The following is a 17758-nucleotide window of genomic DNA, read 5'->3' on the forward strand; positions in this document are numbered from 1 at the left end:
GATGATGGATGGATGGATGGATGGATGATGGATAGATGATGGATGGATGGATGGATGGATGATGGATAGATGATGGATGGATGGATGGATAGATGATGGATGGATGGATGGATAGATGATGGATGGATGGATAGATGATGGATAGATGATGGATGGATGGATAGATGATGGATGGATGGATGGATGGATGGATGGATAGATGATGGATAGATGATGGATGGATGGATAGATGATGGATGGATGGATGGATGGATGGATGGATAGATGATGGATGGATGGATGGATGGATGGATAGATGATGGATAGATAATGGATAGAAGTTGGATAGATGATGGATGGATGATAGTTGGATGGATGGATAGTTGGATAGATGGATGATGGATAGATGATAGATGATGGATGGATGGATAGATGATGGATGGATGATGGATAGATGATGGATGGATGATGGATAGATGATGGATGGATGGATAGATGATAGTTGGATGGATAGATGATAGTTGGATGGATGGATAGTTGGATAGATGATGGATGGATGGATAGATGATAGTTGGATGGATAGATGATAGTTGGATGGATGATGGATGGATGATAGATGGATGGATGGATGGATAGTTGGATAGATGGATGATGGATGATAGATGATGAATGGATCGATGGATGATGGATAGATGATAGATGGATGGATGATATAGATTTTGTTTTACATTTTTTGTTTAATTTAGTACTATTTACTATTTGTTTAATAGTATTTTTCATATGTACTTTAGTCATTTTATTTCTGCCTGTCAATCACAACACTGTCATGATGTCCATCAGTGTCTCTGCTGAAGGGGAGGGTCGTCCACAAACATGAGCTTGTGTTCAGTTGAGGAGAGGAGAAACACTCTTCAAATTACTTCGACCCAGTTTGTTTGTAGCTTAATTATGTGATGTCATCATTCTAAAAAAAGCTCGTTACTCTTGTAACCTATGAAGATTTGACTCTCTCTCCCTCATTCAGGAGCTCAATGGAGGTCCTTAAAATTCTGGTACACTCTTTCTTTGGTCCCATGGAAACGAGTCGGCCATTTTGATGCATGTTGTCATGGTGTTTGAGACAGGGAGGAGCAGTTATGGCCTGAAGGAAGAGCTCCGTGTGTGTGTGTGTGTGTGTGTGTGTGTGTGTGTGTACATTATATACACAACAATATAGTGTCATTTTAGCCCATATAAGTGCACAAAACGGTCAAGCTATCCGGACAAACTATGCTTACATTTTATTTATTTATTTTTAACTGGGGAAAAAATTACCATCAAGATATACCCATACTTGTACTCCATACTTCAAAGAATAATGGAATAATATGCCATACTATTCTTTGAAGTACCTTACAGTACCATTCAGAAACCATGATACATGATTATACTGTCCCGATTATTATTCATATAAAATGCTTTTTGATTGGTGCTGTAAGGTACTTAACAAATATCATGATAATACTATGGCAGAATCAAACGCAGTGGTTTTGGTAATATGGTGGTACTTTTTTTGTTGATAAAATCTTACTTTAGATTTTAACCTTAAAGAATACATTCTAAACCATTATTTTTATTGTCATTTACAATATATTTTTAAACATATTTCTGACCATATCAAAAACACCATGGTATCACACACACACACACACACACACACACACACACACACACACACACGCAGTACCATTAATTTTTTTTAAACATGACTTTATATGTTTTAAAGAGCCGTTGTGACTTGTGTTCAGTTATGAATTTATTATGTTTCCTGATATTTTTAACTATTTGAATGCACTAGTGATCTGTTGGACATTATACATTATATTTAATGGCTAATAAATCATATTGTGAGGCCCTTTTGGCTTTTCAGTGATAACTTGTCAGTTTTTACACATTTTATTCTCAGATATCGCACAGGATGCATTTGAGATCAGTGTCAAAATAGTTTCATACAAGTTTCCTGCCAGTCTGGCATTAGTCGAGAAACACTACCCGATAAAGACCGGCGTCAGCTTTAACATAGTGTAAAGATCGCAGTGAAACTTAATGTGGCCTCTCAATATGATGAGGTAGAAGGTTCTGCAACGTGACGTCGTGGCAATGGTGTGTGTGTGTGTGTGTGCGAGATCACTCCTCCGCTGAGTCACACATGCTTTCCAGCACTTTAGTCACCCGTTCAACACCTAGTCATCAGCGTGGCCCAAATAGCAGGCTGACAGTAGTGGGCTAAATCTGGTGTCTGAACCCAGGACACATCAGAATGATGCCCTGCCAGAAGGACGTAATTCAGACCAGGAAGTGACCGGGAAAGCGGATTGGCTCACTTTTTTTTTTTAGGAAGCTGCTGTCAGAGGTGAAGTGTGCAATTTATTTGATGTTAAATACTTGCTTTTATCCCAGTTTAGTGCAGACTATAAGCAAGCCGTTTGTAGGTTGACTTCCTGAAGCTTTGTTTGTGCTCTGTTTGTTTGTGGTGTGAAAAAAAAAAAAATACTATGGCAGTCAATGGGACCAGTTTAACTGTTTGGTTACCGACATTCTTCAAAATATTTTCCTTTTTGTTCAGCAGAAGAAAGAAATTCATACAGGTTTGAAATAACTTGAGGGTGAGTATATGATGACATAATTTTCATTTTAAAGTGAACTATGCCTTTAAATCTTGGATCAACCAATGAGGGGGGTTTGTGGGCGGGACTTGTTTGTGGACAGGTGGATGTTTCAGAGAAATAGTTTGGAAATGATAGTTTGTTTGGAACAACTGGTACAAAAAATACACTCTTCCATTTTACCTTCATATTATGAGAACTATAAGTGATGTGATGTAAGCGATACATATGTTCAACAACCAAAGTTTAATGCGTGTCTTTTTCACCCAACAAGAATTCATTGGATTGTGAAGAGCATTATTGTAGTATTATTTATAGATTATTTTAATATTTGTAATTATTTTGAATGAGCTTTTAAGTTTTAGTTATTGCTTTTTGTCATTTTTATTATTATATATTTTTTTTTAAACTTTATTTGCATTTAGCTTTATTTAATTTTTATTTCAGTTTTAGTAATTTATCTTAAATGTATCTTTATTTCAGTTGGTTGCCAGCCACATTTCTAATTTTTATTTTATTTTACTTCAGATTTATTTCAATTAACAAAAAAAACACTAATAGTTTTTGCTTTGGTTAATAATAACCCTGAAATTATTATTATTATTTTTAATTGTTGTTATTGTTTTTATTAAATTGTTCTAAAAGTTCCAACAGTCTAACATTTTACCTGTTACCATGTAGTTGTATTTTTATTTAATTTTTTCAATATTTTTTTTTATTATTTTTAATAATGAGCACTGATAAATAGTCCAGTTACAAGTATTAAAGAGATAGTTTGCCCAAAAAGGAACATTTAAATGAAAGTCAGGCCCATAAACTTTTTAGTTACCAACATTCTTCAAAATATGTTTAAAAATTCATACAGGTTTGGAACAACTTGAGGGTAATTAAATGATGACAGAATTTTCATTTTTGTGCAAATTAGTGCAAATTTTCCTTTCATGTTGTTGACTTTAACGATTTATGCATCATGGTAAACCGAACCAAAACATGCATAATTAGAAAGCGCAGCATTCATGGTGTGTTTTTATATCGATGCAATCCTGTTGTTCATTTGAAAGCATTATAAACCGTATCTCAGCTTTACTTTACTTGAGTATAAAGGCGTTCACAACTCATTACGAACCCTCATTAAAGTTCAGTCGGCATTAATTGTCTCTCTGCGTCCCTGAGGATCCTGCACACATTCTTTGATTCGTTCTTTGCTCCCGTCTTCCCTTACGTAACATGACTGTACTGCAGCACAGCTCCACACCTGCCGTGTGTTCCCACATGATCACGCTCTCGCAGGGTCCCTGCTCCTGACCTGGACTGCAGTGCAGTTACACAACCTTGCGTAACCTAATTAGTATTGGTAATGAGCTCAGGAGCCGATGGAGGTGCGCTCTTGCACGTTTCCCTCCCTAAAGTTGCAAACAAAGCTAATTTTGCGATTTCTCATAATTAGGGAAAGATTGGTTGTTGCATGTCAAGCCACAATGTCAGGATTTAATTTTAGTAGCATATAATTGGGGCGAAATAATGGCAGCTACGTGAAAGCACACATATTATTGTTGATACAGACAAAATCAAGATTTAATGATGCTAGACTTGATTTATGAACTGAAGTGATAGATGCTCAGTGGTCCACTGTGAGAGAAGACGTACTGCCCCCTACTGGTGTTTGTTAACGGACACAATTTGTGATTAGAATCTGTTTATGATTAGATCAGCTTCATATGTGCTCAAGGCTGATGTTTAACGTTATTATAGTAAGTAGTAGTTTGTTTAGGTCCCACAGACGTATGCAAAAGCCTACAGGTTAAAAGAAAAGTGTATTAACAAATAGTCACATGGTTTTTGGATTAGTTGTTGCACTGATATGCTGATAAGAGACGCTGACATGGTCATTGAGGTGTGCGATGTAGTTACAAATATCTTTCATACTTTAGATGCCATTTTTATTTTCTGAAATGGGTTAAAAAGCGTTTCCTTTTCATCAGACGTAGGTTAAAAATTTCTGTAAGACATTTACTAATCATTTTTGACTAAAGAAAGAATTATTTAATCGTGTACATTTGTATGTAGCAATATATCAATATATAATAATAAAATGCAGTATATATACATTACTTTTCAAAAGTTTGAGGTCAGATTTTAGTACTTTAATTCAGCAAGAGCACGTTAAATTGGTCAAAAGTAACAGTAAAGATATTTTTATAATGTTATACTGTCTTTTGAACTTTGTATTTACCGGTAATAAATAATCCTGAAAAATGACACCGTTTCCACAAAAATATTAAGTAGCACAGGTTTTTACATTTGAATAACATTTCACAATATTACAATTTTTTTACTGCATTTTTGATCAAATAAATGCAGCCTTGTATTTTTATAAAAACATTTCATGTTTGAAAAGAAAAGGTTGATTCAGAGTAAAACTGCACTGATTTAATTAATGGACACCTTAGAAATGATTCACAGACATGAATTGAACTAGTAAATTATGGAAGCTTATATGTAGCATTGTTCAATTTGAAATGTAATTTGCAAAATGACAATTTCTGTATTTAAATTAGAATTTCCCCATACATTTGTGCAACGTTTGGTGCAAAATGAAAATTAAATTATATAATTTACATTTGCCATTTCATACACTAGTTTTAATGTAAATTGAATACTTGCATTGTCATTTTGCATATTATATTTCAATTGAATATTGCTATAAGCTTCCATAATATTGTGAATATTGGCGATGTCACTCAGCTGCGTGCTAATTAAAGATGCTAGAAATTTTCTTAAACTAGATGTTTTTTTTACTAGATGTTCCTCAGTGTCTCTGAATGTTTATGTATAAACCAATTCCAGATCCGAAGATGTTCACTGAAAATATCCTGAAGCAATATCTGCATCTTCGTAAAAAAGACAAGAGGGATTGACATATGCCGCTTGCGTCACTTTCTTGCTCTATTAGAAGTGTTTAAAATAAAAGACGAGAGGTCTAATTGTCTTACCGTAATTAGTTTTTCTGTTTTAATTAGACTGGCAGGCCAATTTCCAAAGGGTTCGGCATAATAAAGGTGCGCCCTGAGGGTGAAAAAAGCATTCGGAAACACACTTTCTGATGGTCTGCATAATTAAACCGGTATAAATGAAAGGCATATCTATTGCTCTGTCTTTGCTACACCACCTCGCCAGGGCAAAATGTGTTTTTACTCTCATCCATCAGTATTTGTATTCATTTATCCGTGCAGACGTTACCGCCGATGGCGCGGTGGTTTTTAATGAAAACGTAATGAGATGTTGAGTCGATATGGTCTTTATGCGCTCCCGTTTCAATGGGATCTCGTCAATTAAATGCATTTCATTAGATGGAAATAGTTTGTAAATGCATGTGTAGTCTCGTCTGATGTTGGGCAACCCTGTGCGTCTCTGTAATGAGTCAACTTGTTTAACTGGTTGAATATTGGCTATAGTTTTTGAAGTGGACAGTTTTGATGCCTAGCTATGATCCCTGGATTCAAGTTTCTGTCACTCTTATGAGCTTTTTGCATTTTGTAGCACTACTTTTGAACTGATGTTTGTTTAATCTGCCTTTTAAGACAAGTGGAAAGTTTCATCACAGACACAGTGGTTGGACTTGAAATATCAGTGGGGCGTCTTGCGTCAGAGCATTGCACAGATACCAAGATGAGTTAAACTAGTTTTTAAAGGGACGACCGTACTTTACTCCAAAACATAGTGGGGCACGATAGCATCTCTCTGTGTGTGTGTGTGTGTGTGTGTGAGTGTGTTCGCACCGGTACGGAGAATGCACCAATGACTTCCTATTGGTTAAGGATTAGACTAATCCAGGTTCAGGTAAGACAGGGAAGCCGCGGCGTCCTCCTCCTTCTCATGAGGGATTACAAAGGTTCGACATGTTTCCGGTACCTGTCTGCCACCTCCTCCCTCTTGCCGGGACATTTTTGATGTTAGACAAGCTCATGATCTCAGCATGACGTTAGTCAATCTGTCAAAAGCAGCACTGGAACATCACCGTCTTAATGGGAATATCAGAGAGGATTAGGACCCTGAACTTGGTTTTAGTTTGAAACTTTGTTTTTGGCCTGATAATGTCACTGGTGAAAGGATATTCCTGTAGTTGTGAGAAGTCATCATTATGATGTGTTTCGGAGGGAAAAGACGGCCAAGGGACAGCCATGTGCAGTGGGGCGACGAGGACTGTTTGATCTCAGTGGATGTTACGGGGGTGACGAACACTAATGCTGTAGACGCAGGTAATAAATACTTCTTCAAGGCGAGTTACCATGTTAACTTCCATCTTATCAACACAGGTACTGATAATGTTGTTTTCTAGTGCTTGCTTTACAAAATGTCTTTTGATTATTAAATAGCTGAACTGTATAGTGAATTGTTTCTTTTAAAACACTATGCCAGGATTGAGGTCATCTCTGGTCTGATGTATTTTATTTTAAATAGATAGTGTTGACAAGGGGCAATTGTAAATATCAAATATCCACGTCTGTGTCCACGTGTGGGAAAATAGTATTTATATTGAACTTTCTAGACATTTGTACTTGTTGTTTTGTTGTTTATTTAAAATGTTCATATCATTGTCTATCAGCGGTGAAGGCCGTAAAAATGAATGTGCTTCACATATGATAAACGTAGTTATGTGTAACTATTTTTGTGGTGAATGAAAAGCGAGTCATCAGTGACATACGTATGATGTTTTTTGACTGATACGTTGTATTTTAAATAACTATTGAGGTATCTTTTTAGCTTGAGAGTGGATAACAAGAGTATATAGGACATAAATCTTGCAATGGAAACATTTTGTTGGCTTAATATGGCTTTAAAGTTAAAGGGACAGTTCACCCAAAAATGAAAATTCAGTCATTAATTACTCCAAACCCATTACTCCATTTCATTCATCTTCAGAACACAAATGAAGATCTTCTTGATGAAATCTGAGAGCTTTCTGTACTCTCCATTGACCGCTTATACAACAGAAACTTTGACGCTTCAGAACCGAAGATGAATGTCTCGCAAGAACAAACTTCTTCTGGAAGTTCAAACGTGCTGCGTAACCAATGGGGTTCATTCTTGTGTGTGTGTGTTCCGGAAGAGGTTTGTTCTTGCGAGACATTCATGTTCGGTTGAACTTCTGTTTATATTCTCTGATCAATGTTTATATACGAGTAAAAGCCTAAATTAAATCTCTTCGTCGTATAAAGTGATCGAGTCTTTTCAGAAAATTTATAATAAACCTCTCAATTCATATGGATTAGTTTTACGATCTCTTTATGAACTTTTTGAAGCGTCAAAGTGCGTAGCTGTCAATGGAGGTACAGAAATCTCTCAGATTTCGTCAAAAATATCTTCATTTGTTTTTCGAAGATGAACGAAAGTCTTACGGGTTTGGAACAACATGAGGGTGAGTAATTAATGACATTTAATTTTTGGGTGAACAATCCCTTTAAACTATAAGCAATTATGTTCTTGGATATGTCCATGTAATTAAAATCATTAGGTTATACAAATCGGAAATCTGTCAAAGATTTTACTCTGAGTGGGCGGAAGCTCAAAATAAAAGGGCTTATGGTCAAGGGAGGGTTTTACTTATAAAAAAGACTTTAAAAAAAAGGAAAGACTAGTCTAGGATCAGCAGCCAGTGGCTTCTGTTGTGTTCTCAGACTCATACATGTAAGATGTCAGACATGATTTTATAAAGAGTAAACTGGATTAAAGTTCTTATTGTCTGGATAATTAGATGGTTATCTCAATAATGATGAAGAGAGAGAGAGAGAATGACAGGAAAGAATTAAGAAAGAAAGGAATTAGACATGATAAAGTAAGAGAGAAATAAGAAAAGAAGGGAAGGAAATAGAGGAAAAGATAAAGATGGAAATTATTTAAAAGGAAAGTAAGGAAAGAAATAAAAGGAGGGAAGGAAAGAAAGAAGTAAAGAAGAAAATGGTAAAATGAGAAATAGGAAAAAATGAAAGAGGCAAATGAGAACGGAAAGAGGGAGAGAAAGAACGAACGAGAAAGAAATATGGAAAGAAGGAAGGAAAGAAAGAGACAAAAATAAATATGGGAAGGAAGGATAGAACTTCAGAAGGAAAGTGGCGAAAGAATGAAGAGAGAAAGAAGGAAAAGGGGAAAGAGTGCTGCTGTATTATTTTGCATCTTTTAGAAGTCTGTTTCAATCAATTTGTGGCTGATATTTTCATGAATGAATATGTAATGTATGCTGTTCTTAGACAAAATTAATGCATTTGATTCTGCTTTTGTTGTTGTTGTCCATCTTATGACAGCTGTAAGTTTACCATAGTCCAACTAAAATATTACTTCTCATAAATTCCTTTGCGCAGCAGGAATGTCATCAAGCGAGTCTCTGGATCATTCTAAGAAACAATTCTCCATGGCAGTGTTGTATAACTAGACTGGTGGGGTAGTTTTCATTGAAACCACTTGTGGGTGCTCTTTACAAGCACAAAATCTCAAATCTGCTCCCTTGTTTTCCTAATCCAGATGGCTTTTTCTAGTATGACCGATGGCCAGTCAGATTTACCATGTTAGGAAACAATATTAATGTTATACAGACTCCTATGAAACAATCTTAATATCAAAGCTAAAATTTGTTTATGGGTAAATACTTTGACCTGTATTTGTATTTTTATTGTGGAGACTGCTTTTAAATGCACATTTAGTGTTTCTGGGAAATCATTTGATTTTCATTGCACATTCTTTCCCATAATGCTTATTCAATGCTCCTAGAGTTGGCATAGGTGCTATGAAAACTTTACATGACATTACTTTAGCATAGGCAAAGACATGCATGATAAAACTGGGGAATTGTTTGGCATTTCATCCTCCCCCCATGCAATGAGCTCCCCAGTTTTGTTTGCCAATTTCTGCCTTGTTCAGTGGATGAGGAAATAAAGTTGTGAGGGAGGGCAGTTTAGAAAGGGAGGGTGGGAATGTGGGAACTAGAGAGAGAATGATTTAGGGAGGCTCGAAGAAAGGGAAGCTCTACAAAATGGCCTTTAATTTGGATGCTTTTTAGGATGGTACAAATGTTGGTAACTGTGCTGAAGATACTCGCTGCCCCAAGCATCAGGCACCCTCTGTTTTAATCTTCAGTCACAACAGTATCTCCCGCAGGGATTTCTCTACAGGTGCCTTGGCAATGCCTTCGCTTTAAGGAGACAAAATATTCTGCTCCTTGTTTTGCTGTTATCCTTGGGACATGTGGGAGCAGCTTGAAGTTCAAACAGACCCCTCTCACTCATGCCAGGAACCGGAACATTAAGGAATTTGCCTTCACTGCTGACTGCAGGGTTGCACAGACCTGTTTTTGACAGTAGGAGAAGACCAAAGACTTCTTATCTGTGGCTGTATTTATCCCTCCAATGCGCACAGGTTTGTTTTTTCATAGCGAGTTTTCCCCCTCATAATCCCCTGCAAGGTAAAAGTTTCAGTGAGGTCATGCTGGGGCTTGTTTGAAGTCCCCCCCCCCCCCCCCCCCCTAACTCTGTCTCCGTCTCTCACAAGTCAAAGGTGAGGGATTATTCTTGCTTTTGGAATGTGGCCTGGAGCTGAAAGACTGCAGCAGTGCTAGAGAGAGAGAGCGCTTAAGTTGCCGAGAACAAGCTTGTGGTGTGTCGGTAATATGAAATGTGATTTCTAAAGGAAAGATCACATCTCCTCACCAAGTCCAAGGTGGTAAAACTCTATACGAAGTTGCTGTTTTCCAGAATGGGACTCCAAGAGGAGCTGCAGACTCGTATGCCTTCAGGAGGGGCTGAGAGGAGGGTAGAAACCGAGCTGGGAGTTGTTAAGAACAACGTGGGAGAGGACGACAACGAAAGACAAGAGGCGGATCAGAGGGAGGAACGTCGAGAGAGCCCAGGGCAGAGGAGGAGTGCAGCTGGGAACCTCAATAGGTGGTTTTACCTGAGCAGCACAGGGATTGGGGGGTGGAGGAAAGGGGAAGTACTAGGAATGAGGACGGACCGGTTACCTTCTTTCTTCCAGGACAGCTGTGTGCAACAAGCCTCTGCGGAAGACTTCGATTTGGCTGTGGAAAAGAAAGCTTGGACTAAAGAAGTCTCTGCTGATGTTTGCCACATTCCCATTAAGGAACTAAGTTTTAATGCTATATCTGTGGAGAATGCATCAGAAACTCATGTGGCGGTCTTACGAAGGCCTGCACATGGGCTTCGGCTCCTGGGCAGCAGAAGAGTAGTGAGCATGTTTGTCTTCCCAGATGAAAATAGGAGACTCCAAACCACAGCAATCATCAACCAAGACAGCTCTACAAGACCCCGCAGTGTTTGCATGTTGGCAGCTACAAACTACAGCAACGTTCTTCTGCCTTCCTCTACCCCCAATGAGCAAGGTTGCCCAGATGTGGTCCAGCGGTGTCAGACAAGACGTGCCGAGTTGCGTGCCATAGACGGTCTAAAACCAGACATGGCGCCGTCTGTCAGCCTACTTCCTTATAGACTAGAAGAACCACCAATCCGTCGGACTTCTAAAAGCAGAAGCAAACCACGGCCTGTTAGCATGACTGTGCTTGAGCTTAATAAAGAGCGAACTGGATCCCGGGATGAGCTCGCAAGTCATTCTACTGACACTGGTAGTTTGCCTCGTCCAGGCTTCCGATGGAGATTGTTTGGTCGACCGGCAACAGGCAAAGAAGTCGTAGTGACACAACCTTCAACAAGGCTAAAGGAACCCAACAAGGGGGAAGGACAAAAGAGAACGTTCGGATCACTGCGGAGGAGTTTGAGTCTCAGGATGAGGCGGAATCGTAATCAACTTGAGCAGGATGACCGAACTGAATGGAGACGCACTGCAAGTATCGGAGAAAAATCAATGCAAACCACTCGTCCGTTCTCCTACCTTACTGGCAGGACGTTAACGCCAGCTTGTGAGCAAGACGAGGACCAGGGGGCCACACAGTACATACAGTACCAAACTCGTGGCAAGGTAGCAGTCTTGGAGATCCCTCTCCGTCCTGTCAAACTAACCAAGCCTACCAAACAATTGCAACCAGAGTCTAGTTTTTGGCAGCTCATTGCTAATCGTTTTAAGAGGAAGGATCCGTTGTCCAGCAACAAATCTGAGCTGTGCACTGAAAGCCAAGCAGTTGGCAGTCATCCCCCGGTGAGAAATAAAAAGCCTGATTCTGTTGCTATAGAGACTCTAGCTGGCAGTGGTTTCCGCAAAGGTCAAGGTAAGTAGTGTAAAATGCATAATTTCATTCCACATCCCAGTCTGTGTTGGAAAATGCTTTTTGTCTGAAGAGGACAGACTCTGAGTGCCTGGATGTAGCCTTAGAGAGCAGGGCAAATTGATTAAATATTAAAATGATATTGAAGGTCTGGCTTGAGCAGCACCAACAAGCATAATAAGAGGTTAAATGCATTATTCACTCAGGGGGCTTTGGCTCTGTTGGAGTGTGTGTGTGTGCTTGAGCTGTTAATTGGCTCCAAGAGGAGTTTTCTTCTAGAGGAGTATGTCTGCACTGCAATTGAATTAGGAAGCAAAAAAAGCATCCATCAAATCTTGTATAATCATTAACGCTTTCAAGGTAATCAAATAGACTGCAGGAATAAGTCAAGGATGGATGATGCAGACGAATAAAGAGAGGGAATAATTTAATGACGCTGTTTTACTATCAGATCCCTCCTAAGCACTACTCTGGAATTCTCTTCCTTTTGGAAAATGTAATACGTTCTCATTGGATTGAAGTTTGGGGTTTTTTGTGGTTTGTTTTTGCTTTAAAAGCTCTGAAGGTTAAATCATAACCCAGCATGTAGACAACAGTCCTCATGATATTTTAAACATGTTTTCATTCCGTGTCTGTTCGTTCTTTTGCCTGCAGCTCATGCACCGTCTCAAAGGTAGTGAAAACAAATAGTGTAGTTGCAGAGCTTTACGCTGTGATTTCTAAAAAGGGATTAGGTTGCTGAGAGTGCGACAAGATGATGTATACAGGCCTAGGCTCTTAACCTTATGTCACCTCAGCTCCTTTGTAATCCTTATTTAGATGATTTAAAAAAAATATATTAGTTTTGCCTGTGGCATCAAAAGTATTTGTGCAGCTTTGCATAAGGTAAACCGAAATTACTTTTGCCTTTTGTCTTCAATCAGTGAAGTCTGGCTTACATTTGCAGTGTGAAATCTTTAGCCTTTAAAGCTTCTGGGTTGCAATATATAATTTGAATGAAGCGTCTGCATACACAAGATGACTGAAATGTCAGTGGAGAGATGCTAGCACATCTGTTGAAATAGAGCTGTCCTTATGTTTGAATTATGAGAACATGTTTCAGGATGGAAGATGATGTTATTGGGAGCACACCTTGAGATGTTTTGAGCATTTATTACGTAGTTAGAACAGTTAGGGCATTGTTGACAGGCTTAAAGTGTCATAAAACCCCTCATTTCAGCACAAATTTCACCAGAATGTTAAAAAATAAAGGAATGGAAAGCTGGATAGAAGAAAGAAAGATACAGCAGATTTTATTCATTGTAATGGAGGTAACATTATCAAAATGCATTAACAAAATGCACAAAAATATAGTTTTTCTGTCTAGCTGTCGGTGTACACTCACACAAACACACACACACACATAATTATATAATGTTCTGAGTTTCGAGACTTTTATTTAGGTTTGTTGATTCATCAATTTAATAACACATTCCCATTAAAGATGGATGGAACCAGTGACACTGTGATTATGACAATTCAAGGTTTTTATTTAAATTTATATAAATGTTATATCTACCGTATATATAATTCTCTTAATATAGGAAGAGCTTTCAATCCAATGCCCTTAATTTGCATTTAATATTAAGATGAAGAGACTAATTTTATAATGAACAAGCTAATTTATGGTCTTGACCAATTAGTTTGTCTACATTCTGTCCTTTTTAGCATTGTATTTACTGTAACCATTTGCTTTCGCTTGGAAGACTAGATCAGCCTCAGAGGCACCAGGGTTGGGCATGCTAATTAGTTTTTTTTTTTTTTACATATGGTTGTTCTAATGTTTTTGTTTTATTTTCTGTTACATTTGTTTCATTTTATATGCTTTGAACAGAAAGAGTGACACAGCCCTTTAATTGGCCATCATCCAATCAGTGGACTTGGATTTATCGTAACAATCTACTCGCATTTCCTTCTTAAGTATATCTGGGAAAGATTGCCTAAGCACAACAAGCTCTCACAAATGACTTACAGGGCTTGTTTTTAGGCAGTACCATTAGTCACTCCTCAAATGGAGATAACAAATGAAGGGCCGTTTACACCCTTGGCTTCTGCTTGAGTTTATGTACATTGGTTACTAAGGAAACTATCCTTTCCAAACTCCCCGATTGACCTTTCTTTGGAAAAGTTGACTGACAGCCGGAATGTAGGTGTGTTTACTGAACTTGAGAGATTTTTGGACCAAAGTTTAGGTGTGCAGATTACGCGTACCTGTCGCTACATGCCCTGGTAGTTTGACAAGCAGGTCGTTCCTGCGTCTTGACTGTTTTCTGTAGCTGTGAGTTCTGTGTATGCAGGTGAGGAAAGGTAAAGCCTTCCAGGCTTAAAATACAAAGTGCCAGACTCTCCTTACAGGTCTTCTCAGCTAGAATTCGGATGACTTTTAGGCCTTCGGGTCGTGAATGCAGGGTTTCAATAGCAGGTTAGAAAAATGGTGTGAGGTCACTTCAGATGGTGCAAAGCTAGAAAACTGCATCACAGGTAGCTTGAGAGAATCCATTACTGTATGTTATAAAGGTACACAGGGTTTCCTTTCTCTTTTAAATGTGCAAAAGAAATGGACGACTACACCAACATCTTAGGACCTGCATTCGAACCACTAATTAACTAAAAGGCTCTACATTTTCCAAAAGAGGCTTTAAAAATGCTATTGATTTGCATGCATCTCTGTTCCTCTAGGCTTGAAATAGCATTAAGAGGAATTTCTTAATGTTCTCCCATGCGATTGTGGTGACCTTGCCCTCTTAAAACTCTGAGTCATATTTTCCTCAGCTAGATATCACTAAAGTTCGCTTCGGCTCCCATATGACATGAAAAGCGCTTCGCTTGCAGTTCACCCTTCAGAAGGAAAAGCATCGAATTGAAATTCTGAAGTGCAACATCAGTTTGATGCCTTTTTACCTCAATGGGGTTTCATTTTACTGACAAATTCACATCTGTCGCTCCAAAACACCGCAATATTTACCTGATACCTACCTGCCTCGTTGAGTTTGGATCACGTGCAGCGCATCTGAAGTCTAATTACTTTGATTTGTTTTGACTTGTGGTACCTCGACATCTTTGGGAAGAAATGGCAAGATGCTGTCCTGTGGGATTGTGGGGAGTGGTTGTCATGTTCAGATGTGTTTGCATGTTGGCGTAGGTCCACTTTTCCTCGCATCCGTGTGTGTGAGAGCGAGGATGGAAGTTGAAAACGCCTGGTTTCATCAGGGCACGTTGCTGAGCGCAGCAGGAAGAATCTCATCTGAGTCACTTCAGCAGTTTGTTAAGTGCGAAGGGAGGGTGAGACATCAAGTTTAAATGAAGGACGGAAGGAAACACCTCCCGACTTGCCGTGCGTTACACTTAGCACACCATGTTCCCACCATCACACAAATGAGACTCTTTTTGGTACCATGCATGGATTTATTTCACTCACAAATGGGTCCCTTTCTTTGTGTAGTTTTCTCACTGTCCCCTGAATCTACAAAGAGATTTGTTTTCTTCTGTTCCTCACATGCTTTGAATAGAAATTTTGATTAGATTGGACATGAGCAGCGGAGTGAAAAATGAACTAAACAATGCAGTGCCACAAACCACCGTGGGGCTTTAAACAGGGCAGCCCATGTGCCCGCTGTGATGATGTAATCACTGCACTGTTGTTTGTGTGTTTGTGGCACAGAAATGGGCCGGATTTCGCTGGGCCAATGAGGCTTGTGTGTTCGCTGTTGTCAGTCCATGTAGCTAATATGACAAACATGATTATTAGTAGCAACTAAGCCTCTGATCTTCTGCATGAGTGGATGACATACTTTAATTTACAGTTGCTGCTCTTTTTAAAGGCTTTGCGTTACGGAGGACACTTAAAAATAAACTGATTTATTCAATTTATTTCACAATAAGTGGCACTCCGCTTATCAATGTATGTATTCAAAGAATAAAACAACAACTTTTTTTTTTTTTTTTAAATGGTTTAAATATATAATCTAAACATAGTACGCTAAGGTAAGAAAAATTATTAAATCTGTTTTGTTTTGTTTTGTTGATGAATTCATCAATCATTCCTGGTTGATGGACATCTTGATGTGTAAATAAGCTATAACATACAAACGTGTCTGTCCAGTTTATTGAGTGAAATGAATGACATGATCACTTACTAAAGTTTTCTATCCGTTTCTTTCCAGATTCCTTCGTCAACAGTCAGGAATGGACATTGAGTCGATCAGTACCAGAGCTCAAAGTGGTGAGTGATCTTCCCAACCTTTACTTTGTCATTTTATCTCTTAACATTGTCATTTTATCTCTTAACATTATGCGGAACAGTAAATCCTGACATGTCGAACACTGAATTTATTCAGCGAGCAGAGAGACACAGACTGCTGTATGTCACTCTCTGTAATGAGACTTCAGCTTGAGACAGTCTGGAGTGTCACTTGTTCTGCTGACGTTCCCTTAGAATAGCCACCAGTGAGAAAATTCACTGATACCTCATACACATTATCACTGTCAAAATATGACTCAGTGTATGATTTTTTTATTTATTTTTTATTTATTTTTTACACTTTTATCAGAAGTGGAAAGAGTAATGTAAATGTATATTCAAGAAAAAGAACCATTACTTTCCAAAAAAATATTCTGAGTTAAAAGTACTTGTCCAAATAACTACTTGAGTAAGAGTAAAAGAGTAGCTTATTTTAAAATACTCATGAGTAGTGAGTACTGAGCTGCGGATTCTATGTCGCTTATAATAAACACTGTACACTGCATTAAAAAAAAACTGAAAATGCAGAAAACACTGTACATACAGCAATTCACATTTCCTTTTGCTGTTTGTCAGAAAGAATGTAGAATATCTATGTCCTCCAACATGTTTTCATTTTGACTGCCAACTTTTTATCAGTGATAAACTGCATCTACTTCCAAAACAATAGGGGAAGGCTATTACAGAGATGGAATTTTTTTTTTATTAAATTGTATTTAATGTATAATTAATAAAACATTTTGAATTCATCTCTTTAACTGATACATCACAACTCTTCAATATGATTTGTCTGTTATTATGCATGTCAATATTCAACTTAAAGGATTAGTTCACTTTTAAAGTGAAAATTCTGTCATCATATACTCACCCTTAAGTTGTTTCAAACCTGTATGAATTTCTTTTCTCTGCTGAACACAAAGGAAGATATTAAGAAGAATGTCGGTAACCAGACAGTTTTTGGTTCCCAATGACTGCCATAGTAGGAAAAAAATATACTATGGCAGTCATTGGGAACCAAAAACTGTCTGGTTACCGACATTCTTCTAAATATCTTTTTTTGTGTTCAGCAGAGGAAAGAAATTCATACAGGTTTGAAACAACTTAAGGGTGAGTATATGATGACAGAATTTTCATTTTAAAAGTGAACTAATCCTTTAAATGCGCAATTAGCCAACATGGAATTTTTTTATTTTTATTTTATTTTAAATGACAAATGAAGTTTTGGAACTACCGTAATAATGTTGAAAGTGCACTCGCTAAATTAAGGCGGATTGTATGAAATGGATCAAAAAATAAATAAAGGAGCTGTAGTTTTTATTACATCATATCACACCCTGACAGAGATAATATAACACCATGGGTCATCAAAAAGGTGCATACTGAATTTATGAAGAGACTCAATCGCTTTATATGATTAACATATTTAATTTAGGCTTTTATTCACATGTAAACATTGATCAGCGAACACAATCTTACAGATCACTCCACTTAAAATATAGTCTAGTAAAAGTACACCATTTTGAATTACAGTAACGTGAGCATTTGTAATGTTACTTCACACCCCCACACTGGATCATTTTAATCTCACAAAAATAAACTTACAGCTACACAAATCACAGTTTTAGTATC

General features: G+C 37.8%; 1 protein-coding gene across 3 annotated transcripts in view; it reads left to right on the top strand.

The window, feature by feature from the left end:
* agap3 (ArfGAP with GTPase domain, ankyrin repeat and PH domain 3) overlaps positions 1 to 17758 on the top strand; it is a gene marked incomplete at its 5' end in the record, with an annotated part of 165550 nt that overhangs the window by 59243 nt on the left and 88549 nt on the right. Inside the window, 2 exons of one of the 3 annotated variants that reach the window (XM_079601608.1) lie at positions 6273 to 6883; positions 16053 to 16111. In XM_079601608.1, the coding sequence (XP_079457734.1) occupies positions 6766 to 6883; positions 16053 to 16111 (177 nt within the window). Of the gene's footprint in view, positions 1 to 6272; positions 6884 to 10370; positions 11854 to 16052; positions 16112 to 17758 lie in introns of those variants that run through there. The other 2 variants (XM_079601606.1, XM_079601607.1) reach the window with 2 other exon arrangements.

This window comes from Phoxinus phoxinus (assembly GCF_949152265.1).
Source record: "Phoxinus phoxinus genome assembly, chromosome: 24".
Lineage (NCBI taxonomy): Eukaryota > Metazoa > Chordata > Actinopteri > Cypriniformes > Leuciscidae > Phoxinus > Phoxinus phoxinus.